This window comes from Podarcis tiliguerta, assembly GCF_965153285.1.
Source record: "Podarcis tiliguerta genome assembly, chromosome: 3".
In the NCBI taxonomy this organism is placed as follows: Eukaryota; Metazoa; Chordata; class Lepidosauria; order Squamata; family Lacertidae; genus Podarcis; species Podarcis tiliguerta.
In genome coordinates this window covers 101520991-101546492 of record NC_139536.1, presented here as the reverse complement: position 1 = coordinate 101546492, position 25502 = coordinate 101520991, and the positions used below count along the sequence as shown (strand labels likewise).

At 45.4% G+C, this 25502-nt stretch overlaps 1 protein-coding gene and 1 long non-coding RNA gene across 9 annotated transcripts in view; both read left to right on the top strand.

Moving 5' to 3' along the window:
- Window positions 1–25087, top strand: part of KCNS3 (potassium voltage-gated channel modifier subfamily S member 3) — a 442125-nt gene extending 417038 nt beyond the window's left edge. For 2 of the 8 annotated variants that reach the window (XM_083431694.1, XM_083431693.1), the window contains one exon: window positions 2588–4207. In XM_083431694.1, the coding sequence (XP_083287820.1) occupies window positions 2644–4128 (1485 nt within the window). In that variant the 5' untranslated portion in view covers window positions 2588–2643 and the 3' untranslated portion in view covers window positions 4129–4207. Of the gene's footprint in view, window positions 1–1357; window positions 1464–2587; window positions 4208–6078; window positions 7013–12092; window positions 12450–24369 lie in introns of those variants that run through there. The other 6 variants (XM_083431692.1, XM_083431690.1, XM_083431691.1 and 3 more) reach the window with 6 other exon arrangements.
- LOC310673482 overlaps window positions 1–25502 on the top strand; it is a 214663-nt gene that overhangs the window by 96593 nt on the left and 92568 nt on the right. The gene's annotated exons all lie outside the window — the stretch shown is intronic.

Genomic DNA, 25502 nt, shown 5'->3' with positions numbered 1-25502 from the left:
ATCATCATCATTACGATCACAGAAAAGATCACAACATATATAATCAGAATAAAAACAACAACCCAACAACACACCCCTCGAAAAGAGCCACATTTTAAAAGGGTATAGGATGTCAGTCAGGTCACCCAAAAAAGGTAAAGGTACCCCTGCCCGTACGGGCCAGTCGTGTCCGACTCTAGGGTTGTGCGCTAATCTCACTTAAGAGGCCGGGAGCCAGCGCTGTCCTAAGACACTTCCGGGTCACGTGGCCAGCGTGACATCGCTCCTCTGGCGAGCCAGCACCAGCGCAGCACACAGAAACGCCGTTTACCTTCCCGCTGGTAAGCAGTCCCTATTTATCTACTTGCACTTAAGTGTGCTTTCGAACTGCTAGGTGGGCAGGAGCTGGGACCGAAAGACGGGAGCTCACCCCACCGCGGGGATTCGAACTGCCGACCATACGATCGGCAAGTCCTAGGCACTGAAGTTTTACCCACAGCACCACCCGCGTCCAAAGTCACCCAAAGGCCTAGTTAAAAAGGAACGTTTTTGCCTGGTGCCTAAAGGTGTATAATGAAGGTGCCAGGCGAACTTTCCTAGGGAGAGCATCCCACAGACAGGGAGCCACTGCAGAGAAGGCCTGTTAAAATGTGCGAAATGGTACTCTCCTGATCTACATCCCTAAACTGGTTTGAACATTCACGACTCAAAGCTCAAGATGGATTCACTTTCCTAGGCATATCATAATGGGTATCCTGTGAAGAGAGTGCTTGAAGACTGTAGCCAGAATAGCACTCTCTGGATATTATAAGACAATTCTCACCATCTCATTGAAAGAGATGGTTTGCTTAGTGTGGAGAAGGGATGTTTAAAAGGGAAACATCAAACACCAAATGCTAATATTACTATGGAAGGAGCATCAGCATGCTGAAGGGTTTTGTACCTTGGCTGTCCTGGGAGACAGGAAGGGGAGGAAGACAATGCAAGATATTACCTTCTCCAGAGGGCATGCTTAATGCTCCCACGGCAAGTTATCAAGTGCCTAAAAAGAACGCATGACATGTTAGTTTTCCTTTTCCTAAATTGTAAGCAGCATCCACAGTTACTTCCCTTCACTGTTACAAAACAGTGGGTGGAGTCATACAGAAGCCCAGAAGGGCTGGCTGAAGCATTTAAATTATTCCCAATAATGTTCCCATAGACTGTCAGGGAGCATTATCAGCACAGAATGCAGATGCTGATGAGAAAGTCTACTTACATCTCCATCCACTTTCTCTCTCATTTGCTGAATGATCAAACCAAAGGAGATGGCTATGCCTCTAGAGCCCTAGTGACCAAGGAGCCAGCAGAGGGAGGTGTCACAATGGAGGGTGTGTCACAAGGACCTCCGCAACCTAGCAACCACCAGCACTCAACTGACACTACTCAACTGACACTACTAAGTTTCCTTATGTGGCTTTGAATCCATGTTCAGCTTTTTGCAAGTATGTAAAATGAAAATTTTCCCTTTATATTCAACCTTCCGTTTTTCCTGCACCTACTGAGCATTAGCTATCTAATCTACCTCTCTTTAAAAGGCCTGGTTAAAAAGGAACCTTTTTGCCTGGCGCCTAAAGGTGTATAATGAAGGCGCCAGGCAAACTTCCCTGGGAAGATAATCCCACAGACAGGGAGCCCATTCTTGTGTTGCCACCCTCTAGACCTCTCGAGGAGGAGGCACACAAACGAGGGCCTCAGAAGATGATCTCGGGGTCCAGGTAGGTTCATCATGCTTTGAACAATTATTTCCCCTTAGAAAGTACAGTGGTACCTCAGGTTACAGACGCTTTAGATTACAGACGCTTCGGTTTACATACTCCGGCTAACCCAGAAATAGTACCTTGGGTTAAGAACTTTACCTCAGGATGAGAATAGAAATCATGCTCCAGCAACGTAGCGGCAGCAGGAGGCCCCATTAGCTAAAGTGGTACCTCAGGTTAAGAACAGTTTCAGGTTAAAAATGGACCTCCAGAACGAATTAAGTTCTTAACCAGAGGTACCACTGTATATGAATCAAACACAAAATTTTCTCATTGCAGATTAATGGGAAGTGTGTGATGGAGGGGTGGGGCACCCACCCACCCTTTCCCCATAGGAAGGGGTCTTGGTAACCTGGTAATTGCAAGGACACGGCCATGCATGTATAAACAGGGGGAAATGTATTACAGACTTAAATATTGTTTTCTTGTGAGATTCATTATAGTTAAGCCTACCAGAGTTACGCTTTAATTCTTGGAAGGATGAACATTAATTTAAATATGGTTCAGCTACAGGACAGGACAGGCTTAATGAATTAACCATCTTTTCTCCACAGCAGGGTGCTTGGGGGAGGCGGGGGGAGGTAGTGCTAACCAGACTTTATTTTAATCAAGCTTTATAACTCTGACTTAATAAACCTTGTAAGTAATTTAATTTTGCCTCGCTGAATTGTTTAGTGCTGCATGTGAGATTTTTATTTCTTCCCCGTTTCCTTTAATATAACTACTCGCAGTAAGCAGAGATGAGAAGTGTTTGCAATGAGAACAAAACGAGATTGAATTACCTGAGTGTACCTTGTGTTGCTTTTTAGGTGCGATGTAATATTATGTGCCTTGCCGGCCGGCCACAACACTTACAGCATTCAAAATGGTGTACGGCGAATTCTTCCACAGGCCGGGACAAGATGAGGAGCTTGTCAACTTGAATGTGGGTGGCTTTAAGCAGTCCATTGGCCAAAGCACATTGCTCAGATTTCCCCATACGAGACTCGGGAAGCTGCTCAAATGCCATTCAGAAGAAGCTATTCTGGAACTGTGCGACGACTACAGCGTTGCAGAGAAGGAGTACTACTTTGACCGGAACCCTTCCTTGTTCCGCTACGTGCTGAATTTTTATTACACAGGGAAACTCCACGTCATGGAAGAGCTCTGCGTCTTCTCCTTCTGCCAGGAAATAGAGTACTGGGGAATCAACGAGCTCTTCCTTGACTCTTGCTGCAGCAACAGGTACCAAGAAAGGAAAGAAGAGGGACTTGATAAGGAGTGGGACCAGAAAAGCAATGCCGGAAGCCTGGATTCTTCTGACGATGAGTCGTCCATCTTTGAGAAGGAGCTCGAGAAGTTTGATAAGCAATGGTTGGGGGAGTTGCGCAAGAACATATGGGTCAGAATGGAGAACCCTGCCTCTTGCTTGTCCGCCAAGTTGATTGCCGTTTCCTCCTTGAGCGTGGTCCTAGCCTCCATCGTGACCATGTGCATCCATAGCATGCCGGAATTCCAGAAGCTGGATGCCAACGAAAGGGAGATAGAAGACCCTATTCTGGAAATAGTGGAGATCATATGCATCATCTGGTTCACCTCTGAGCTTATGATCAGGTTGGCTGCTGCTCCCAGTCAGAAAAAGTTCTGGAAGAACCCGCTGAACATCATAGACTTTGTCTCCATCATTCCGTTCTACGCCACTTTGGCCGTGGACACCAAAGAGGAGGAAAGCGAAGACATCGAGAACATGGGGAAAGTGGTCCAGATCCTGCGTTTGATGAGGATCTTCCGTATCCTGAAGCTGGCTAGGCACTCTGTTGGGCTGCGGTCATTGGGTGCCACTTTGAGGCACAGCTACCACGAAGTTGGACTTCTGCTTTTGTTCCTGGCTGTTGGGATTTCCATTTTCTCCGTCCTGGTCTACTCTGTGGAAAAAGATGATGACACATCAGAGTTGCAGAGCATCCCAATCTGCTGGTGGTGGGCCACCATTAGCATGACCACCGTTGGCTATGGAGACACCTACCCAGTCACTCTTGGAGGGAAGATCATTGGCACAACGTGCATCATCTGTGGAATATTAGTGGTAGCTCTTCCCATCACCATCATTTTCAACAAGTTTTCCAAATACTACCAGAAACAGAAGGATATTGACGTGGACCAGTGCAACAACGACCCCAAGGAGAAGACAAATGAGCTCCCTTATTTTAATATTAGGGATATTTATGCAAAAAGGATGCACTCCTTTATTTCTAGCCTTTCTTCAGTAGGATTTGTAGCCAACGATCAAGATTCAACCGACGCCTCAAGCATCCAAGATCTTGACGATGTTTATAACACAACATCTTTGCAGAATGGTACAGGAAAATGAGTTGAATCTCTTTTCTTTACTGTTTCCTTCTAATATTAGCACAGCTTTGACAAAGAGCACTTAAATTCTCAGGGTATCTTAACTCTCTGCCATATTAGGGCATTCTTGGCTCTGATGATGTTGCACATTCTTTACAGTTTAGATGGGGCTTAAGGATAGATAGACTGTGTGTGGTGGATTAGTTTTTTGTTTTTTTCACATGGCTTCAGAAAATGATATTGAGTGTGCTTGGTCCGGCAACCAAGTCCGATAACCTTTTAAAGAATGTGTGGTTTGAATGGATTGTGCATTGGGAAATAGTGGATTACTAGCACACGGGAAACGTGCTGGGACAAATGTAATTTTTTATTTGGGTGATTATACCTGAGAATGAACAGAAGTGCATACGAAACCATATTTGCTAAGAAACCAAATAGTCCTAAACTAAGCCAGGGGGCCTGTTAGCATCTGAGGTTAAAATTCGATATTATACAGGGCTAGGGAAAGGCTTTGCTCCTCAACCATAGTTCACCCAGGCCTTCTTTGGTGTTATGGGTGGGTGCAATTCACTTGTGCTTCCTGTAGCTTGCATACAGTCCTCAGCCTAATTCCATGCCAGTGGAGGAAGCCTGGTGGGAGGAAGGAAGGAAGTGGAATGGAAACTAATGGAGTGATGGAGAAGAAATGGAAAGCCCCTTGCAAGCAATTTACAGTACAGTGGTACCTCTGGTTGTGAACGGGATCCGTTCCGGAGGCCCGTTCGCAACATGAAAAGAGCGCAACCTGAAGCAGCGTGTCTGCACCGGTGCACGGTGCGATTTGGTTCTTGTGTGCAAGCGAGAAGTATGATTTAGCGCTTGTGTGCATGCGCAAGCTGCGAAACCCGGAAGTAACCCTTTCCAGTACTTCCGGGTCGCCACGTGACGTAACCTGAAAGAACGTAACATGAAGCAAACATAACATGAGGTATGACTGTAGTGTAAACATCTTCGAGTGGGATCTGTCCTTTCTTCAGCAGCCTGCTGGGCTGGGAGAAAGAGGAAGGGGATGAAGGGGAACAGGGAGCCTGATTGGTCCTGGCTGGTTTTGGGTGTAACCCCATCCAAACCCAGTTTAACCTTGCCCACCCCTGGCTTTCCATACCTGCCAGATCCAGGGAGAGAAAAAAGGCTTCCCAACTCCCGCCTTTTGATGTGCAAAACGTCGGCACTTTATTTTGTTTTTCAGGAACAGGCACCTGTTTCAGATGCATGTCTTGCTTAGCTGCCTGATCTCAGGAAAGATGTGCGCATTGCCACTTGATGTGCCAGCCATTCACCCTTCCTTTCTCACCGCAGGGTTGGGCGACCTTTTTTTTAACCTCCCTACTTGTCTACACACACAAACACGCACACAGGCAAGCAAGAAGCATTATTTAAGGGCACCTTCCAATTGGCAGAAGCACTTGAGGAAGGTGTTGTACAAGCCTGGCGTGGGATGGCATCCAATGAGAGGATTGTGGGTCACTAAGAGAAGCCGGGGGAAGGGGCTGCGTTCAGGCCTGAGGCCTAAGTTCCTCCATCTTTGATTTAGTGTCTGAACCTACCCTTAAGCCATAGATTGACATGGTGGATGGCAGGGTCAGGCAATGAGTCAGCCATATTATTCCTTCCAACTCACTCGGTTCACTTCGCTTTTTAAATGGACTCATAACAGAGCTGGAAGGAACCCAGAAGCCATATCATATATTTCCTTGGCCCTAGCATAAAATTAAGCTGCCAACTTCCACAAATCCGAATCATAGCATCCCCCGATCAGAGAGAAGGTGCACCCCATAATAGTGTTGGCTGAGCAGTTGACTTGAGGCAATTTGTACAAATTTGGCAGTATACGTCTGTCTTAATTTCTGGATCCTGGGACTTCTTAAGTGAATCCATCCTCACACACATAAACACATTTCCATTTATTTTTCTCTTTCCAATTAATTTCTAGTTTGGGGGAGGCAGAGTGCTCCCGTAACTTGCAGTGCGACGGACTATGTCAAGCTGACCACCAAGCCAGTCTAAATGTCAAGTCTTGCCCCTGTTTATGGGCTCAGGGTTTTATATCCTCTATGTACTTCCTTTGTTTTGGTGATGGTGACAGCAGGACGCATGACAAAGCAGGGAAGCATTTGCTTGGTTCTCCGCTGATTGCAGTAGGAGGAATTCATCAAGGCTGGCTATAAATGGAATAGGGGTGCTATCATCTTTGTACGTGAAATTGCAAGTCGAAATTCCAATAGCCACCCGGCCACTAAGCCCACAGAGATCCTTGTAATCACCTGGAGGAGGCTAAATTATCTCATATGAAATCACACATTGTGTACAGAAAGCAGGAGCTTCCCAGAGCTGCAGAACCTACTACTGCAAGGGAGATTTGCTAGTACACACCATTTTTGGTCTTCACAGCAGAATGGCCGAGCCCCCATACCTCCATTTAAGGCAGCCAAATTGCTCAGCCGACACTAAAAAGCTTAACTTAAGCAGCCTTCTCTTGTCAGTCATTCTCACAAATGAGCCTGGCGGTGTTTAAAACAGAGAGGCCAATGATTCAGATACCGTTAGGAGTGGTGATAAGGAAAACTCTGTAATATCAGCTGAGAGTAGAAGCTGAAGCCTCCAGTATGTTTTTATGCTTTCTGAGTAATTTTTATTATTCTGACGCTCTTCTGCTGTTGAGGGCTACTTGCCAAAAAATGTTCTGAAGTCTTGTGAATCTACTTTGTTTTTTGTTAGCGCTCTGAGCTCCACCAAGCAGAATCAGGTGGAAAAGACGTACAATTTAAGGATTAAATATCACCGAATCGAGGAATTTGTGTTGAGTATCTGAACTGAACTTCCCATGATTCTGTGCACTCCAGGTTTCTTCATTGCAGCAGTATAATAGTATTTTTTTTTGGGGGGGGGGATGTGTGCCATTTTATAATTCCCACTGTCAAATGACTAGAAGTCAGAAGTCCGTCCTGATCTGCTTTGGGTTATCCAGAGGTGTACTTATAGCTGCAGATTGGCTGTCTGCCAACCTCTTCTCTAAAAGTCATAGGAACCAGGAGAAGCAAAACATGGGGCTTTCTGACTTAGATATATAGGGGCTAGTAGACAGCTTTCAGTGAAACGACTGGTTTGGGGAGAGAGATTTGCTGGAATTCTGGAGGATGGGGTGGTAGGTTTGCAGCTTAATAGCTTCTGGCTTAATATAGAGGTAGTAGCTGCCAGTGGGGACGCATGTGGTGCTGTGGTCCGCGAGTGGTGCTGTGGTATAAACCGCAGAGCCTAGGGCTTGTCAGAAGATCAGCGGTTCAAATCCCCGCGGCAGGGTGAGCTCCCGTTGCTCGGTCCCAGTTCCTGCCCACCTAGCAGTTCGAAAGCACGTCCAAGTGCAAGTAGATAAACAGCTACTGTTCTGGCAGGAAGGTAAACAGCGTTTCCATGCACTGCTCTGGTTCGCCAGAAGCGGCTTAGTTATGCTGGCCGCATGACCCGGAAGCTGTCTGCGGACAAACGCCGGCTCCCTCGGCCACTAAAGTAAAATGAGCGCTGCAACCCCAGAGTTGTCCGTGACTGGACCTAATGGTCAGGGGTACCTTTACCATCCCCTTTAGCTACCAGTGGGCTAGACACTTCTAGTTGAATTTGTATAAGCAACTCAAGTTTTCCCCAATGGCTAAGAAGGGGTCTTTGAGGGAGAAGCACAGGCATAAACAGTGCACTGACCAGGGCTGGGGGATATCTGGTTTTCAACATCATGATATATCACCAGCTAAACATCGCAATATACCGATATGCCATGATGTCTGAAGTAAGGGTGGTGCTATGCAGAGGCATTGACTGGCCTCACAGTTTTTCCCGCATCGTGATTTTTGCCAACGCTGCTCTTGTGATTTGCTGCACACACCCACACCCCGGAGGCAGAGGAGAACTGAGCTGGTGGAGTTAGCTGGGGCTGCAGCAATCAAGAGAAGCATTGGCTGGCTTCATGGTTTTCCCTACGTTGTGATTTTTGCATAACACACACACACAAACACATCATGATTCAAGTCAAAAATGGACTTCAAACTGGTTTTGGATCATATTTCGCCCAGCCCCAACACACATCGTGATTTGTGATATATTGCCAGGTCAAAAGTTATGAAGCCGATATTGCAATATGGACTTCAAACCGGGTTTGGATGATATATTGATATAACGCCCAGCCCCGGCTAGCTGGTGGTGGGGTGGGCAAGGCAGACATATGCCTTTGCTGTTCTTTGCTGTTCCGTGTGCCAGCACAGACATTATCTTGGCTGAAGGCAAGTGAAGAGTTGGGTTTGCTGCATGCAACAGTTTTCTTGGAATACCTGGCAAGGCTGTTGTGCAGAGACGCACCCTGGAAGACATGAATGGCTAGAAGCATCGTTAGTTACCAGGTTCTTCTTGGTTCAGCTGGTATATGCAGTTATGAGTACAGCAAGTCCCTTCTAAACCACTCCTTTTAAGCAGCTTTTGTGAGTTTTGAAGGACAATGTCAGTGCAGTAAGTTCAGCCTCCACAAGCGCAGCCGGCTTACAGCATGCTGACTCATACCGCCTGTGCCTGAGTCCCTTATTCTTTGTGAAATGACCAAGATCTGCTAAAAGTCTGGATAAAGTTCTTTTAATGCTCTCAGATTAATCAATAGCTCTTATAAACCCATTACAACTTTTCAGTGCGCTGAGCACCTCTCTGTCTCTGTCTTTTATTATTACTTTTTAAAGCCCCAAAGAACCACATCCTGCAATTTGTGTGGCACACTGATAAGCGCTCAGAAAAATTGCTGTGACTGATGCTACGGAGCGTATGCTTCCTACTCTTTCCGAATCTTTCAGTCTCGACGCCGTGCAAATCCTTTAAAAAGTTGCCTGTTTTCTGTAGTGCTGTTTTCCTTTCCTAAGATCTTCTCTGCTTGTATGCTTTTGTCTGCAGAAAGACACAGAGGACGGGAAAGTCTATGGGAAGCCAAGGCTTCAGAGTAGCCCTAGTCCAAACAACAAGCCCATCTCAGTGGCTTTTATTGTTAACTTGAGAAATCCCTGTGCCACTTCACAGGAGAGATGAGTGTCTTGGGAGAGCTGGGCCCTAGCCTTTCTCCTTTCCGCTACTGTGCTTCACTTTAGACCCTGACTATTTCCATATTGGGACGCGGGTGGCGCTGTGGGTTAAACCACAGAGCCTAGGACTTGCCGATCAGAAGGTCAGCGGTTCGAATCCCCGCGACGGGGTGAGCTCCCGTTGCTCGGTCCCAGTTCCTGCCAACCTAGCAGTTCGAAAGCACATCAAAGTGCAAGTAGATAAATAGGTACCGCTCCAGTGGGAAGGTAAATGGCGTTTCTGTGCGCTGCTCTGGTTCGCCAGAAGGGGCTTAGTCATGCTGGTCACATGACCCGGAAGCTGTACGCCGGCTCCCTCGGCCAGTAAAGCGAGATGAGCGCCGCAACCCCAGAGTCGGCCATGACTGGACCTAGTGGTCAGGGGTCCCTTTACCTTACTATTTCCATATTGGCAAGACTGGCCCTACTGTTAGCCAGAGTGAGGCAACTGCCTCAGGCTGCTGGTTTCGGGTATCATGAAAGGCCGAGAAAGACCAACATGGTTCCTTGATCTTGTTAGTGGGTGAAAACTCCCATCAGCCCCAGCCAACATGGGGTCAGGAATGATGGGGGTTGTAGTTTCTGCAAGACATCACATTGTCTACCCCTGGAACAGAATAAGAGAGAGCAGCCGACCAAATGAGTTTTGTAGTTGAGCAGGGATTTAAGCCCAGTCCTAGTCGGACGCTCTACTCCAGAATTGGAGAACCTCAGGCCCATGGGTCTAATCAGACTTCCCCATTTACTCTCAAGGTTGAGGCCATTTTGGCCAAGCTTTGCCCACCTGATGTAAAACTGGTTCTTTATTGTTCAAGTCTACCTAAAGGGAGCTGGCTTGCTTTTGAATATGAAATTGCTAAGTTTTGCAAAATGTTCAAGTTTTCCCTGGTGCTGTGGATTGGGGCTGCCATTTTGGATGTAACAACTGGCTGTGAGCCTGAAAGACTGCAAGCATATATAATGTTGGATTGTGTCCAAGAAAGAGTGATATGTTTTTCTCGCTTTAACCAATCATGAAGCAATAGCTGCGGGAGTTCATATGACTTGAGTAAAAATTATCATTTCACTTGGTGCAAAATTGCATCTTGACTCCAGCCGCTTCCAGATCATAATACATTAGGCAAAATATTTGGGGTGGATGAATTTTGGCAGGAACCGATAACCTTATCTGAAATTATTTCTACTCTCCTGATTTTCTAAAGCACAGTAATCTCTGCAATGTGAAAGTAGAAAGAGTATCAAGTTTCTGTTTGTGGTGGAAACTCAAGAAAGCAAAACTTTATTCCCTGGAGTAAAGTTAGAGAGGCTTACTCAGAGCTTCATGTAACCTGGGTCAAGAATGTATACATGGGATAAGAAAAGCTGCATTCTGTGACTAACAAATTGTCAAAAATAAAGAAAGGTGCATATTCTGCATAGTTTGGATAATTCCTGTTTTGTTTTTTTGTAGCCTAACTAAGAGGTAAGGACCTATGCAGGGCACAGGAGAACCTGCATGCTATCCACAAACACTTAAGCCTTATCTTTATAACCTTGTGAGTGCAGAAATTCAAGCTAATGACAGGCTATACCAATCAGTACTGTGGGTTACATTCTATCTCCAGTTCCCATGAGAAAGTTGGAGTCGTACTCCAAAAATTTAGCTTATTGCCATCGGACTTCATTTGTAACATTTGTTTTGTTCATACATATGCCTAATAATTTGGTGAGCCGTCGTTAAGTTCTCTCCTTTAAATATAACAGAAGCTTTATAAACTGTTTATTTTTTTTAAAAGATCTCCAAAGCAGTTGCACAAAACGTTCTAACTTTATCTACTTGATTGTAGTGGTGGCCAGCTGTGGCCCAGGGGCCGTAAAGGAGGCAGTGGTGAAGTTTTGCACTACTAGTTCAGGGCATAAGAATTCATAGCCGTGGTGACAGCAAATTGTTGCATGTTGGTGTTCAAGCATGTTGGTGTTCAAGCACTGTGATGTCCTTTCTCAGGCAGGCTAGAGACAAAAAAAAAATCACACTATGGCACAGGGGAGGGGGCATGTTTTAATTTATTTATTTTGAGCATCTCTGCCCATCTCTTCATTGTAACGCAACAACCCGACTGCACTGGCTACCAGTTAGTTTCCGGGCCAATTCAAAGTGCTGGTTTTGACCTATAAAGCCTTAAACGGCTCAGGACCGCAATACCGTAAGGACCACCTCTTCCCATATGAACCTACCCAGACCCTGAGATCATCTTCTGAGGCCCTTCTTTGTGTGCCTCCTTCTTGAGAGGTCCAGAGGGTGGCAACATGAGAACGGGCCTTCTCTGCAGTGGCTCCCCGTCTGTGGGATGCTCTCCCCAGGGAAGTTTACCTGGTGCCTTCATTGTACACCTTTAGGCGCCAGGCAAAAACGTTCCTTTTTAACTAGGCCTTTGGTCCATCTGATTGACGTCCAATGCCCTTTTAAAATGTGTTGGGAGTGGGGTTATTGGGCTTTTGTTCTTATTATGTATTTTGTGATTATGTATCCTGTGAACTGCCCTGAAACCTGTGGGCATAGGGTGGTATATAAATTTAATTAATAACAACAATGATAATATTTTTAGATGGTTGTAACTCGCCCTGGGACCTGCTAGTGAAGGAGAGTAATAAAATGAATAAACACACAAGGGGTGATCTCTAATTTTCCACTGTTCGGCAATATAGGATGACGCTGAAAAGAAGGAGAGGGCTGCTGTTCATAGTTGTCAACTTTTCCCTTTTCTTGCGAGGTATCCTATTCGGAATAAGGGAATTTCCCTTTAAAAAAGGGAAAGGTTGACAGCTATGCTTCTGTGGAGCTACAATGAATCACTTTGTGAATTGTTGAAGACACAGGGCCCTTTCCATAGCCTTTTGGTGTGCGGCATTTGAACCAAAGAGGCAGAGTGGTAGATTAGATAGCTAATGCTCAGTAGGTGCAGGAACAACAGAAGCTTGAATATAAAGGGAAAATTTTCATTTTACATACTTGTAAAAAGCTGAACATGGATTAAAAGCCATATAAGGAAACTTTGTAGTGTCAGTTGAGAGTAGTGTCAGTTGAGGGCTGGTGGTTGCTAGGTTGCGGAGGTCCTTGTGACACGCCCTTCATTGTGACACCTCCCTCTGCTGGCTCCTTGGTCACTAGGGCTCTAGAGGCATAGCCATCTCCTTTGGTTTGACCATTCAGGGAGTGAGAGAGAAAGTAGATGGAGATGTCAGTAGACTTTCTCATCAGCATCTGCATTCTGTGCTGGTAACTCTCCATGGCAGTCTTAGGGAACATTTAAAAGATTAAGATTGGGAATAATTTAAATGCTTCAGCCAGCCCTTCTGGGCATCTTTATGACTCCACCCACTGTTTTGTAACAGTGAAGGGAAGTGACTGTGGATTCTGCTTACACTTTCAGAAAAGGAAAATTAATAAGATGTCACGCCTTGGAAAAGGGCGTTCTTTTTAGGCTAGTGACACAAGAGTCACTTGATAACTTGCCGTGGGAGCATTAAGCATGCCCTCTGGAGAGGGTAATATCTTGCATGGTCTTCCTCCTCTTCCTGCCTCCCAGGGCTCATCTTTCAAAGGACAGCCAAGGTACAAAACCCTTCAGCATGCTGATGTTTCTTCTATAGTAATATTAGTATGTGGTATTTGATGTTTCTCTTTTAAACATCCCTTATCCACACTAAGCAAACCCACCTCTTTCAATGAGATGATGAGAATTGTCTTATAATATCCAGAGGGTGCTATTCTGGCTACAGTCTTCAAGCACTCTCTTCACAGGATACCCATTATGATATGCCTAGGAAAGTGAATGCATCTTGAGCTTTGAGTCGTGAATGTTCAAACCAGTTTAGGGATGTAGATCAGAAGAGTGCTGTGAGTCCCATTTCTCACCTTTTGACGGGCCTTTTCTGCAGTGGCTCCCTGTCTGTGGGATGCTCTCCCCAGGGAAGTACGCCTGGCGCCTTCATTGGACACTTTTAGGTGCCAGGCAAAAACGTTCCTTTTTAACTAGGCCTTTGGTTGACCAGATTGACATCCTATACCCTTTTAAAATGTAACTCTTTTGTGGGGGGGGGTTATTGGTTTGTTGTTTTTGTTTTGATTATATATTTTGTGGTTTTATATTTTGATTTTGTTCTGTGAGCCACCCTGACACCTCTGGGTATAGAGCAGTATATAAATTCAATAAATAATAGCAACAACAACACCAGTGTAAGTTATAGTATAATATATTGTTGGAGTTTGGTATGTGGAGCAGCAGAGTGAGGAAATAAATAGTTTGGTGAGACTGCTGGTTGTAGGAATATTTTTTTTAAAAAAACTCCTGGCAAGCAAAGGCATTCTGAATTCATGTTTACAGGATCCTTTAAGGATTGGCGGTTCGAATCCCCTCAACAGAGTGATCTCCCATTGCTCTGTCCCAGCTCCTGCCAACCAAGCAAATAGGCAAGTAGATAAATAGGTACCACTGCGACGGGAAGGTAAACAGCGTTTCCGTGCGCTCTGCTTTCTGTCATGGTGTTCCTTTGTGCCAGAAGCGGTTTGGTCATGCTGGCCAAATGACCCGGAAAGCTGTCTGTGGACAAACGCTGGCTCCCTCAGCTTGAAAGTGAGATGAGCTCTGCAAACCCAGAGTTGCCTTTGACTGGACTTAACTGTCCAGGGCTCCTTTACCTTTACCTGTTCTCTTATAATGGCAATGGTGCTGAGAGGTGCCAGAACTGAGTTTCAGCCCTGGGTATAATGCATTTTCCGATATTCCCTTGGCTGCCGAAACAAATATCTATAAGCTTTAGGTTTGGATGACTGTCTCCGGCACAGACAGAAAGCCCACGAATGTGGGAAATGAAATCACCTATGATTCATTGTGGGATAAACTAACTTCCTTAAGTGAGCTGAAAAAGCGTGTGGCCAGTGGTATAGGTTTGTTCCGACTCCCCATCCCCTCACCTGGAGGGCTCCCCCCCCCTTCCCAATGAAATGCTAATATGTTCAAGGTTGCCTAATAGATTGCTATACGTGCTGGCTGGGTACCTGTCAAAACATTGCTGCATTTCTTTAAGAAAGGTTGGCACAAAGCTAATTGCTGCTAATGTGCGGTGTGCTGAACTGCGTCCAGGGCTTTGCTGCATTACAGGAATGTGTGGCTTATGCAGAGTGCTCTTGTGAGAAAACAGGGCTTGCTGCTGCTGCTGGAATCCCTTGGGCCAAATCCTGAAAACTTAATAGTTGGCGGGGGGAGGTTTTTGTTGTGTGTGTTCGTGTTCATTAGTCGTCTGTGCAAAGCAGTACTTGAGACGCTGCAGGAAACAGTGCAGTTAGCATTGACTGCAAAGAGAAAAAAGCCTTTGAGGTTGCTGCTTTGCTGTTCTTGTATCCTTTGTCGTTGTTTTTTGTTCTTCGATTATTGCATTTGTGGTTTAATTGTTTTAGACTGCAGTCTTAATCCTCTGCCCACTTTGCTTGCAGTAAGTCCTCTTGAACTCACTGGAGTGCATTTCTGAATCAACATGCATAGGACATCGCAAAGATATTTTTCTGAGCTGCCTTGGGAAAATTAGTCTTATTCTATGTCCTTCCTGGGGGACTCTTGGGTGGGTACACCAGCCATATTTGCTCATCCTGACAGTTCAGATGCTTGAAATTTCTCTACAGGGAGCTAGCTGCCTATGAACCATAATGTCTTAGTTGTCTACACAGTTGCATAGGGTTGCCATATGTCCGGGAAATCCAGGACATGTCCTCTTTTGAGGTGCCGGCATGTGCATCCGGGGGGATTTTTACAATTTCAAGGGTTAAAAAAAATTGTGTGTGTATGTGAGTGGCTCAAGTTCAGGCACGGGTGCGGGCAACCTGGGGTCTGGCTGTTTCTTGGGCTCTGGTGTGGATGACTTGGCCAGTGGGGGGCAAGTGGATGATTGTTTTTTAAAAAGCTCAATATTTTTCTTCTTGAAAATATTCTTTTCATTAATTTTCAGTTACAAAAGTCCAATATATGGCACATTGTATCAATACCAAATTACCATTCTAATTCAACTACCAATCAGTTAAAAAGCCAATTACACATTTTAGATGTGCTAGATTTCAAGGTATGATAATTTCGTTTAATTCTGCTTCCAGAGTCTTATTTAATCCAATTACATTTCAGTCTTCATCGTAATCCAACAGCTCCAATATTTTAAACTTCCGTTCGTATTAACACATTTAATAATTTGTATTCCTGCAACTCTTTTTTGTCCATGTTTTTACCTCTGGAAATATGGCAACCCTACAGTTGCATAAATGCTATTCCCTCCCCTCTAACAAAACAAAATTTAGGGCTGTTTACGCGTTATTATTTGCTCCGGCACCATAACAAGCCTGCTGTTGGTGTTTGAAGCCAGGTACACAGAATGTTTGCTGCAATATGTATCTATCCTATAGTTTCTTGAGAAACGCTGCTATTGGGTGCATTTTCCACCCTGTTTGGAAATGTAAGCCTCGTTCACTTCACAGTTAAGCTGAGGTGTGTACAGTAGAGACAGCCATTGCACATGTGCACAGACCACATCTTCATTAAGAGGTGTTAGGAGGAGCTTCCAGGGAAACCAAGCAGGTAAAGTTCATTGCATGAAGGCATCCTTGCCACCCCTCTGTTTTCCTGTGGTGAAAAACAACCTCTCTGCATTTTTAGCTGCAAATGCGTACGTGGTCTTCATTTTGCCAAGGCTTTGTTGAGGACACAGAGAGAAGGCAGGGCCTAGCGTATCATACCTCTCATGTAGGTTTTTCTGCTGATTCAGAAACTGCTGATGGAATTGCATTTTCTGCTGATCTTCAGAGGTGGTCATTTTGGAACCTACCCTCATTTCAGATCCTGCCAAAACGGCCATTAGTACTTTTTCTCCTTTCATCATTTCGGAAACGCGGCCAAGCTTTTCCTGCCACTAAAAAAGATCCCTGCGGTTATTTACTTGAATTTTCAAACTCTTTAAGTCATGTTATTATAATGTTTGTCTACAGTGGATCATCAAAGAAAATGCTGTCTGGGTTGCAGCTTAAAAAAACACACACACAACATCAAATGGTTCTTAATTCTTTTCTGGGAGCAGCTACAAGTATGGTGATTTCATATAAACAATGAAAATCACACTAAATCAAATTGCAACCTTTCCCCCTGTTCAACATTCAGAGGGAGGATCTGAAAGTCTTTGCATGAAGGCTGTTCCAAGCAGTAAGAAGTTCTAGGGCTGCAGTTCTTACCTGGGTTTGTCTTCCTTTGGAAGGAGGTCATTGGAGGCTTATGGTGTCTTGGAATATTTGAGTTTATTTACAAATATTACAAGAAATGCAGCTTAAGCACTCCAACCAAGAGGCAGATCCAGTGCCTCGGCCCAGTATACCAGTGTTCAGCCCGACCACTGAGGTCCAGCGCCGAGGGCCTTCTGGCGGTTCCCTCACTGCGAGAAGTGAGGTTACAGGGAACCAGGCAGAGGGCCTTCTCGGTAGTGGCGCCCGCCCTGTGGAACGCCCTCCCATCAGATGTCAAGGATATAAACAACTATCTTGACTTTTAGAAGACATCTGAAGGCAGCTCTGTTTGGGGAAGTTTTTAATGTTTGATGTTTTATCGTGTATTAAATTCTCTTGGGAGCCACCCAGAGTGGCTGGGGAAACCCAGCCAGATGGGCAGGGTATAAATAAATTATTATTATTATTATTATTATTATTATTATTATTATTAGCGCTCTGGTGACATCCAACTAAGTCATACTCAGGGTATGACCCACTGAAATAAGCAGACTTTGATACCACTCTTTGTATCTTTTGAGTCTTGGACTCAAATCACAGTTTCTGTTGTTTCTTTTCACACAAAAGCATGGATAGCATCACCCTCTGCATGTGTGTGTGTTTGTAGAACCAAAGGAAGGCATGTATCAAGATTCCTATCAGCCACAGCCATTACGGCAATTGTTAGAATTGTGGAATTGCTGAGTTACAAGGGACCACCAGGGTCATCTAGTCCAGCGGTTCTCAACCTGTGGGTCTCCAGACGTTGTTGGACTACAACTCCCATCATCCCTGAGCTCTGGCCTTGCTAGCTAGGGGTGATGGGAGTTGTAGTCCAACCACATCTGGGGACCCACAGGCTGAGAAAGGCTGATCTAGTCAAACCTTCTGCAATGCAAGAATCTTTTGTCTGATCTGTTTACCTTCCTTGCCTCCCGATTCAATCATTCCTACCCGTCCCAGCAAAGTAAAGAGAAGGTGTATGGGCAGACAGATTCACGGGGAAGTGGGATATGATTATAGATTTCATAGACTTGCCTATTTTTGGACAGGGACTATGAATATAGAAAGGGAACGTTCTCCTTCTAATGAGGCCTCTTTGAATATACGTTTTAAATAGCCATACATATCGACACCATCACAATTTCAATTCATCTTTTCAGAAGGAGCCTAGGAGGCGAGAGGGAGGAATCTAAGAATAAAACATGCTTGCTTTATTTTAAAGTTTCCGTTTGCATGCACACGCACGCTTCTGGTTTGCACGGAAGATAAAAAGTCATTACAGTTATTGCCAGTGAATCTCTCTTTATGTCTAGTAATTGCCTTCCCTCCCCGGCTTCTTTTAAATGAGCAGGCAAGGGAAAGCTCACTCAGAGCTTGGCACACAGTAATTGCCCATTAATTGTGAAACTAAGGCCCATCCTCTAAAACCTTTTCGGTTTCGAAACCCAGTGCTCTTCAGCCCTCCATGGGGTTTAAACAGTAGAAGCAAGGGTGAGGATAAATGAATGAAAAGAAATTGGTTGGAAATAAGTGCATCCAAAAAGACTTAGCTCCTTTGGAAATCTTGGGCAGTGTTAGAAACTCAGATATATAAGCTAGGTGCCAAATGGCTTCTTAAACCAAGCTCGCAGTTGCCAAAATGGAATGTCTAGTTGCCATTTTGGGGCAAGACAGCTCTAAAGTCTTATTTTTCAAAGGATGGACTGACTGTGACTGATCCTCAGTGAAACATCTGGCTAGTTCAGAGGGCAACCTCGAGCTGGGTTAGGAGCTTTGAAAACTGAAAGGCTGAACAGAAAAAGTGTTTTGGTCCCTGAAATATACTCGGAGTCGAGTGTGAATTTCATGCGCTTTATTCAGCTCATAGAAGCAATGAATGAAACTTTCCCCAAAACGTCTAGCTGTATACAGTGGTACCTCAGATTACCTACGCTTCAGGTTACAGACTCCGCGAACCCAGAAATAGTACCTCGGGTTAAGAACTTTGCTTCGGGATGAGAACAGAAATTGTGCTCTGGCAGCGCGGCGGCAGCGGGAGGCCCCATTAGCTAAAGTGATGCTTCAGGTTAAGAACAGTTTCAGGTTAACAACGGACCTCCGGAACGAATTAAGTACTTAACCCGAGGTACTACTGTATACATTATTTACACAATGGGCCCTGCGTGATTGGCTAATTCCGGGCTGCTCCTGTAGGCCAATCAGGTTGCGGATTCACTTCCACCTGGAGCTGGATTGGGTGGCTCCTGCGGACCAATCAGACTGCTGCATTCTGGATCCTATTGTTCTAGGATTCAGCTCAGCACATAACAGTTCCTGAAATTTATTCTGATTGTGCAGATAGTATATAACTGATAGAATTCTACAGGATGGGTTATTAGTGTGTGAAAGCAGTCCAGGTCCAATGATCCCCAGATGGTGGAAATGCAGTTATTATCCTGGCACCCAAACATCTTCAGTTGGTTGCAAATAGTTGGAGACTTCCGGGTAAAGTTGCATAAAGTTTTGCTGCAAAATGGGGTTAAATAGAGACGATGGAGGTCAAAAATAGGTCCTGGGTATGACAAGGCTATGTAAAAACGGAATGCAATTTCTGGTGTTTTTAAAAAAAGCTTTAGACACAGACTGTCCAATGCTTCACTTTTTATATGAAGGGAAATATATCTGGAAGAAAACATTAGGACTCACATGAGGCTGAAAATATGGTTAGATTTGGGGTTGCAACAGATAATGTTGTCATGTTAAGTGTGCAAATGTAACGTATTTTAAATATTTTTTATATCTACTTTTAGGTTAGGTATTTGGTGTGTAAAGAAGAGGAATACAGCTATCACTCAGTTTATTTTTAAAAAGTTACTAGCAGGTTGCGGGAGGGCAGATCTGGATTACTACCCAGGTAGGAAGTAAGGGGCTTTAACCCTTTGTCTCCCACTGTATTCATGAGCCGGATTGGGGGCCCTGAACCTTTTTGCTTAGGAAAAAGTGGTCCCATTCCTACTAGTTGAAGCTTTCCTTTGGATTCAAACAAGTGTGCCTCCCCCCTTGATCTGGATCATGGTTAAAGCCCCCTGCCTCTCCATATCAAGGGCCCTTTCACCTGCTATTTACTTTGTAAATGTTATTTTTAAAAATGGTAATTACGTGAATTGCATGCATTTCATCTCGTTTGGCCTTTAAACCAAGGGATATGTGGATCCCTCTTGCATTAACTTGATGGATTTGTGTCACTGTTTCAATGACCTGTATGAAACCAGGATCCAGGGTGCTTTAAAGGTCAGCACCAACACTTTGAATTGTGCTCGGAAACGTACTGGGAGCCAGTTTAGGTCTTTCAAGACCGGTGTTAATATGGTCTCGGCGGCCGCTCCCAGTATATTAACGTAGTTCTCGTTGTTTCCTGCAAACCTTGGGAGACTGTCTCTCTGCTCCCCTCTGCACTGTTCTCACACAGCTGCATTTACAGACAGTAGCTGTGCCAGTAAGTTGCATGATGCTTATGTCCTGATAGGCATCTTGGCCATGCATTTCCTGGTCTGCTCAGGCTGGCAGTGCGGATGTGTGTTGGTTACTAGGCACGCAAACAGATCTGATAGGAGGCCGAGGATTAGTGTAGCTGCTGCCGATGTCACAAAGAAACTGATTGTGAATCAAAAGGGGAAGCTGTGTTACTGTCCAAGGCAGTTCTGATGGGGAATGTGTTTGGGGAGTCTACCTTTGGTGCAAGGTTACCCAAACACAGTCTGTCCCCCCCCCCCTCTGCTGACTTCCCATTCTCAGCCACCTTCAGTATGACTCCTGCCAATGCTGGCAAGTGCAGACAGAGAAACTGGCAGCCACGTAGAACATCAAAAGAGACACTGGTGCACTTTCTCAATCACCAGTAAGCAGGTTCTAGACATCAGCACCCAGCCTTCTAGGTTGACCTCAAGAAGAAACTACATTTTAAGGCTAAACTTGATGCTCCTAGCCCTGTGTTGGCCTTGTGGTGCTAATGTGGACATGCATTTGGAGAGGGAAATTTGTGATTACAGGTTGGGGCACATAACCCTTCTCACCACATCTATCTTGGGTTTTTTTGTTTGTCTCTGCAAAATTCCTCACCCACTTCCCAGTAAGTTTTTTGTGTTGGCTTTCCTCCCTCTGGGCTTCAAGACCGCAAATCCCAGCTGTAGGGAAAACCATTTTTTTCAGCGTTCACGAGAGATATTAAGCCCCCATCTCCATCTCGCCTGCTCACATGCATTTAGAAAAGGTGTTAGGCTGCATTGTGCATAGCTCAGATCTCTGGAAGGGAAGCTGGGAATTAGGTTGGCATTGATTATAGCAAGTCGTAACGAAGAGATGCACTTTATTGCATTCAGACAAGGGTCCTCAGTATATTCATACTGCAAATGAACACTTACCAGATTAAAATGCGCAATTGATAGTGTTAATAAAAGCTGTCATGTCAGTGGCAGAGGCTGCTCCGTTAGGGTGAATGGGCACGGTCCCAGCGGCCTCAGTCTGACTCCCACCAGCCCCTCACTTGCCTGCCTTCTTAAAAAGGTAAAGAGACCCCTGACCATTAGGTCCAGTCACGGACGACTCTGGGGTTGCAGCGCTCATCTCGCTTTATTGGCCGAGGGAGCCGGCATACAGCTTCCGGGTCATGTGGCCAGCATGACTAAGCCGCTTCTGGTGAACCAGAGCAGTGCACGGAAACGCCGTTTACATTTCCACCGGAGCGGTACCTATTTATCTACTTGCACTTTGACATGCTTTCAAACTGCTAGGAGGGCAGGAGCAGGGACCAAGCAACGGGAGCTCACCCCGTCATGGGGATTCGAACCGCCGACCTTCTGATCGGCAAGTCCTAGGCTCTGTGGTTTAACCCACAGTGCCACCCGCATCCCTTTTAGCCTGCCTTCTTGCTTGCAACCAACCCAGAAAGTAGCACCCTTTAGTCTTAGTGTTACCCTGATGGAACTCAGCAGGGAAGAGTGGGAGGACAGAACTAGATTTAGTTGGTTCTGTCTGTCATTGTTTTTGGCTCCACCTGCTTGTGGTCACCCTGCCTTCCACTCCACCAATCCCAACAGGCCTCAGCCACCACCATTCCAAGGTAAAAAGCCAAAAGGATGCTTAAGGTCAGTCAAAGGTGACTATGGAGTTGCAGCGCTCATCTCGCTTTCAGGTCAAGGGAGCTGGCTTTTGTCAGCAGACATCTTTCCAGGTCATGTGGCCAGCGTGACTAAACCGCTTCTGACTCAATGGAACACTGTGACAGAAGCCAGAGCGCACGGAAACGCCATTTACCTTCCAGCCACAAGGGACCTATTTATCTACTTGCACTTTAACAGGTTGGCAGGAGCAGGGACCGAGCAACGGGAGCTCGCCCCATTGTGTGGATTCGAACCACCGACTGTCCCATCAGCAAGCCCAAGAGGCTCAGTGGTTTAGACCACAGCGCCACCGGCTCCCACATATCCAATCCTTATTGTGAGTCCCTGCTAGCATCTTCCATACACCTGTGTACCCTTAGCCTAGGTACTTTGACCTGGATACTTAGAGCACATGAAACAGATCCTGCCTCTGAGAAACACACCAGAGTCTAACCTTCATGTATGTTTTTCCACTGCAAGAAATCATTAGCATATAAGAAATAAAGTACATGGATCTGAAGAAAAGGGTATGGGTGTATAAGAACGTGGTTTTTAATTACAGGAGGGCCATAGGAGTGAAGTCAGGGGCCAAGGTCCTTTGCCCTCCTCCTATAAAATATTTGAGGGGGCTAGCCCCCCCAAAAAAGTTGATGGGCATTGCCATTCAATTGGTGTGTGTGTGCCGCATCTTGTGATCGATTATGCGGGGCAAGGCTTACCTGGGCGCCCCCATTATTTTATTTAAGTTGGCACCCCTGAGTAGGACAGTCTAGGATGTCTCATCAATTGGTTCAGTACTTGTGTGTATGAGGTTAAGCACTTTCAAGTCCCATTGATTTCTGTGGGAGACGTTTAAGCACGTTCCCCCGCTGAGATGAATGGCATTTAGATTACTTTTGGGCTGTGCACGGTAAATTGCAAATTCAAACTCAGGGATAAAACTCTGGATTTATTTATTTTTGTCTAAACGCAATGGGCATGCCACAGTCCATTGTAAGAGTGTACCGCTGCTGTGCAATGTGTAGGGTCCAACTTACCCCTTCTGCACATGCAAACAAGACTGAATAGGCAGGCAATGCAAGAGGCCATTAGGGTGAGTTGGAGGGACATTCATGCCTCTTAGATCCTTATCCAGTTCTCCCCTTCCACTTGGCGCAGGTCACTTGTGCCACGGAGCCCAAGTGACTTGTATAAAGCAGAGCTGCCTGATGAACTCATGAGGCTGAGCTTTCATCTCCCCCAGCTGCTCATACATGATAGGGTGGAGGGCAGGGGAACCCCATGCATATTCTCTGCACATGGGCACTGTATGGACTGGATTATGCTGAATAGTAAGAGTAATATTGAATTTTATCATTGTAATGTTGTTGTGATGATTATATGCACCAGTGTGCTTGACAAGTGTTGAGGAGGGCTGCACTGAGGAGGAATGGTAGGAGCCTCCCCCTCCTCATGACCATGATCCTGAATCTTCCCAGGAGCAGGAGGACGGTATAGATTTGGAACAGTGGTTTGCAGAGAGGCATAGTTCAGAAGGCAGAAGCTGGGAAATACTGGATGGGGAACAGCTAGGAGAAGAAACACTGGGAGAGAGAGGCTTAGCAGATTCACCATCTCTGGACAGTATTCACACCCCCCCTTCTCCAAAGTCATGGATAGCTCAGAAAGTGGCAGAACAGAAAGCGCAGAGGGTACAAGCTCAGATTACAAGACGTAGAAGTGATGTAGATTAATAGGGACGGAAGGGGGCGTGATCCTTAATTGGGAGCACCGCCATTTCTAGGAGATGAGTTCTTTGTTCTCTTACTGTGATTATTAAAATTTCTAACTGGTAAAAAGACTCATTTTCCTTTGTTCTGCTTATCTATTGCCACGGGGGGGGGGGGGGGGGAGCCGATTCCCTGAAGCCTGAGAACAAGACAGAGAAATGCAACTCAACTTCACCCTTGTTTGTTTTTTGTTTTGTTTTTATATAAAAAAATCAACATAGAACCAAAATAAATGTTGCACTTATATTCCGTGGCTGAAATTTCCCATGGACGTAGTTTGGGGGAGGGCAGGGCAGGGGCAGGTGGACAGAAGAACAACATCACGGGGACATGCTAGGGCAGGGCGATATATCTTCCAAAACCGTTTTGAAGTCCATATTGTGATGTCGTTTTCATAATTTTGAACATTGCAATATATTGTGAATCATTGTGTGTGTGTGTGTGTGTGTGTGCGCGCGCGCACATGTGCGTCCACTATGCTATGCTATGCAAAAATCATAATGTGGGGAAAACTGTGGAGCCAGCCGACGCCTTGTGATGTTCAACTGGTGATATATCACGATGTTGAAAACCAGATATCACCCAGCCTTAGTGACATCATCATAGGTTATGTAACCTTGCCCAGTGCCTAAAGGTTTTGAAAGTTCTGTTATAGCAGGTTAGAGGAATCTCCACTTCGATTCCAGCTCCTTTGGGGTAGGGAGTAAACAACTTCTGAATGTGGAGTGTGTGTGTGTGTGTGTTCTTTATACAGAGAGGTGTGCTCTTGTTCCCCTGTCTTCCGACGCTGTTGGTGCTAACTTAATTCTCAGTACGAATAGATTAAAAGCCCCATCGCCATGCCAGTTTCCATGATTTCCAGGCCCATCGTGGAAACGGCCATGTCTTGAGTTGCTTTTTGAAGAAACCCAGGGCTCGGCATTAAAAGAAAATATGTTTGTCTCCTTCATATAGAGCGTGCATCTTTAGTCTCTTCGAAGACCCACCTGTGACGGGACCTGTAATCTGCTGGTTACCCTCTGGCACTAAGCACAGCCAAATGAAATCCATGCACAGTGAAGAGAGACTTCAGCACCCAACTAATCAGAATGGTGAAAGGGAGCTCTCTTACACAGCACTAGGGGAGATAATCAGAAGCAGTAAGTGGCAAACACGAGGCCGTACGCTGACAGGATTTTGCTACAGCTTATTGTGCATTTGCTGCTACAGCTTCGCACCAGTCCCCCATCCCACTAAGAATAAGCCATACATGCCATTGATAGCCTCATTTTATACTTTCGGCCAGCAGGAGAGTTTCTGTAGAATCACCTAACCCCCATATGACCTAATAATGTCCATTTGTTTGTGTGTCCCTTCCCTCTCCCCTACATGAATTAACAAAGCATCGGTCCTCGGGGGGCTGCCTAACTCTGCCAAATGCTTCCTCTCATGATGATTGCCGCCATTTCCTCCCGCTGCCGAACGATGACGATAATAACCATGTATTGTGACTTATACTTGATACTGCTTGCTCTCCCTTTGCTTGTTCTTGTTAAGAAATGTCCATTTTAAAGAAGAAGAAGGAGAAGGAGAAGAAGAAAAACTACCAATAGGCCAACTGGGCAAATATCCCGGTAAACTACTTCACGATAAGGCGGGCTACCTCAACACCAATAAAATTTTGTCATGACCACCAGTGTCCTTTTGTTAGTGTGTGTGTGTGCTTGTATATGCAGCAGCAATAGTTAAAACCAAACCCACTTGAAAAAACACACACACAACCCACTCTAATAACATCTCTCAGTTCTCAGTCCTTGGTTCCTCAGTAGACCATTCACTTCAAGTGAAGTGCCAAGAGTTCAATCCTTGGCATCTCCAGCTAGGGTAGCCTAAAATCCTGGAGGCCTTCTGCCCATCAGTGTTGACAATAACTCAACAAGATGGAGCAATGGTTTGACTCAGTATGAAACTGGTATGATGTTTCTCCAGCCACTGACAGCTCATTGCACCTCACTCCTGCCTGCCCGCCTGGGCTGGGCTGGTAGCGGTTGTGATGTACTGCCAGCTCAAAATTGCCTCGATTAGCTGGGAGGCGGGCAATTTAAGGA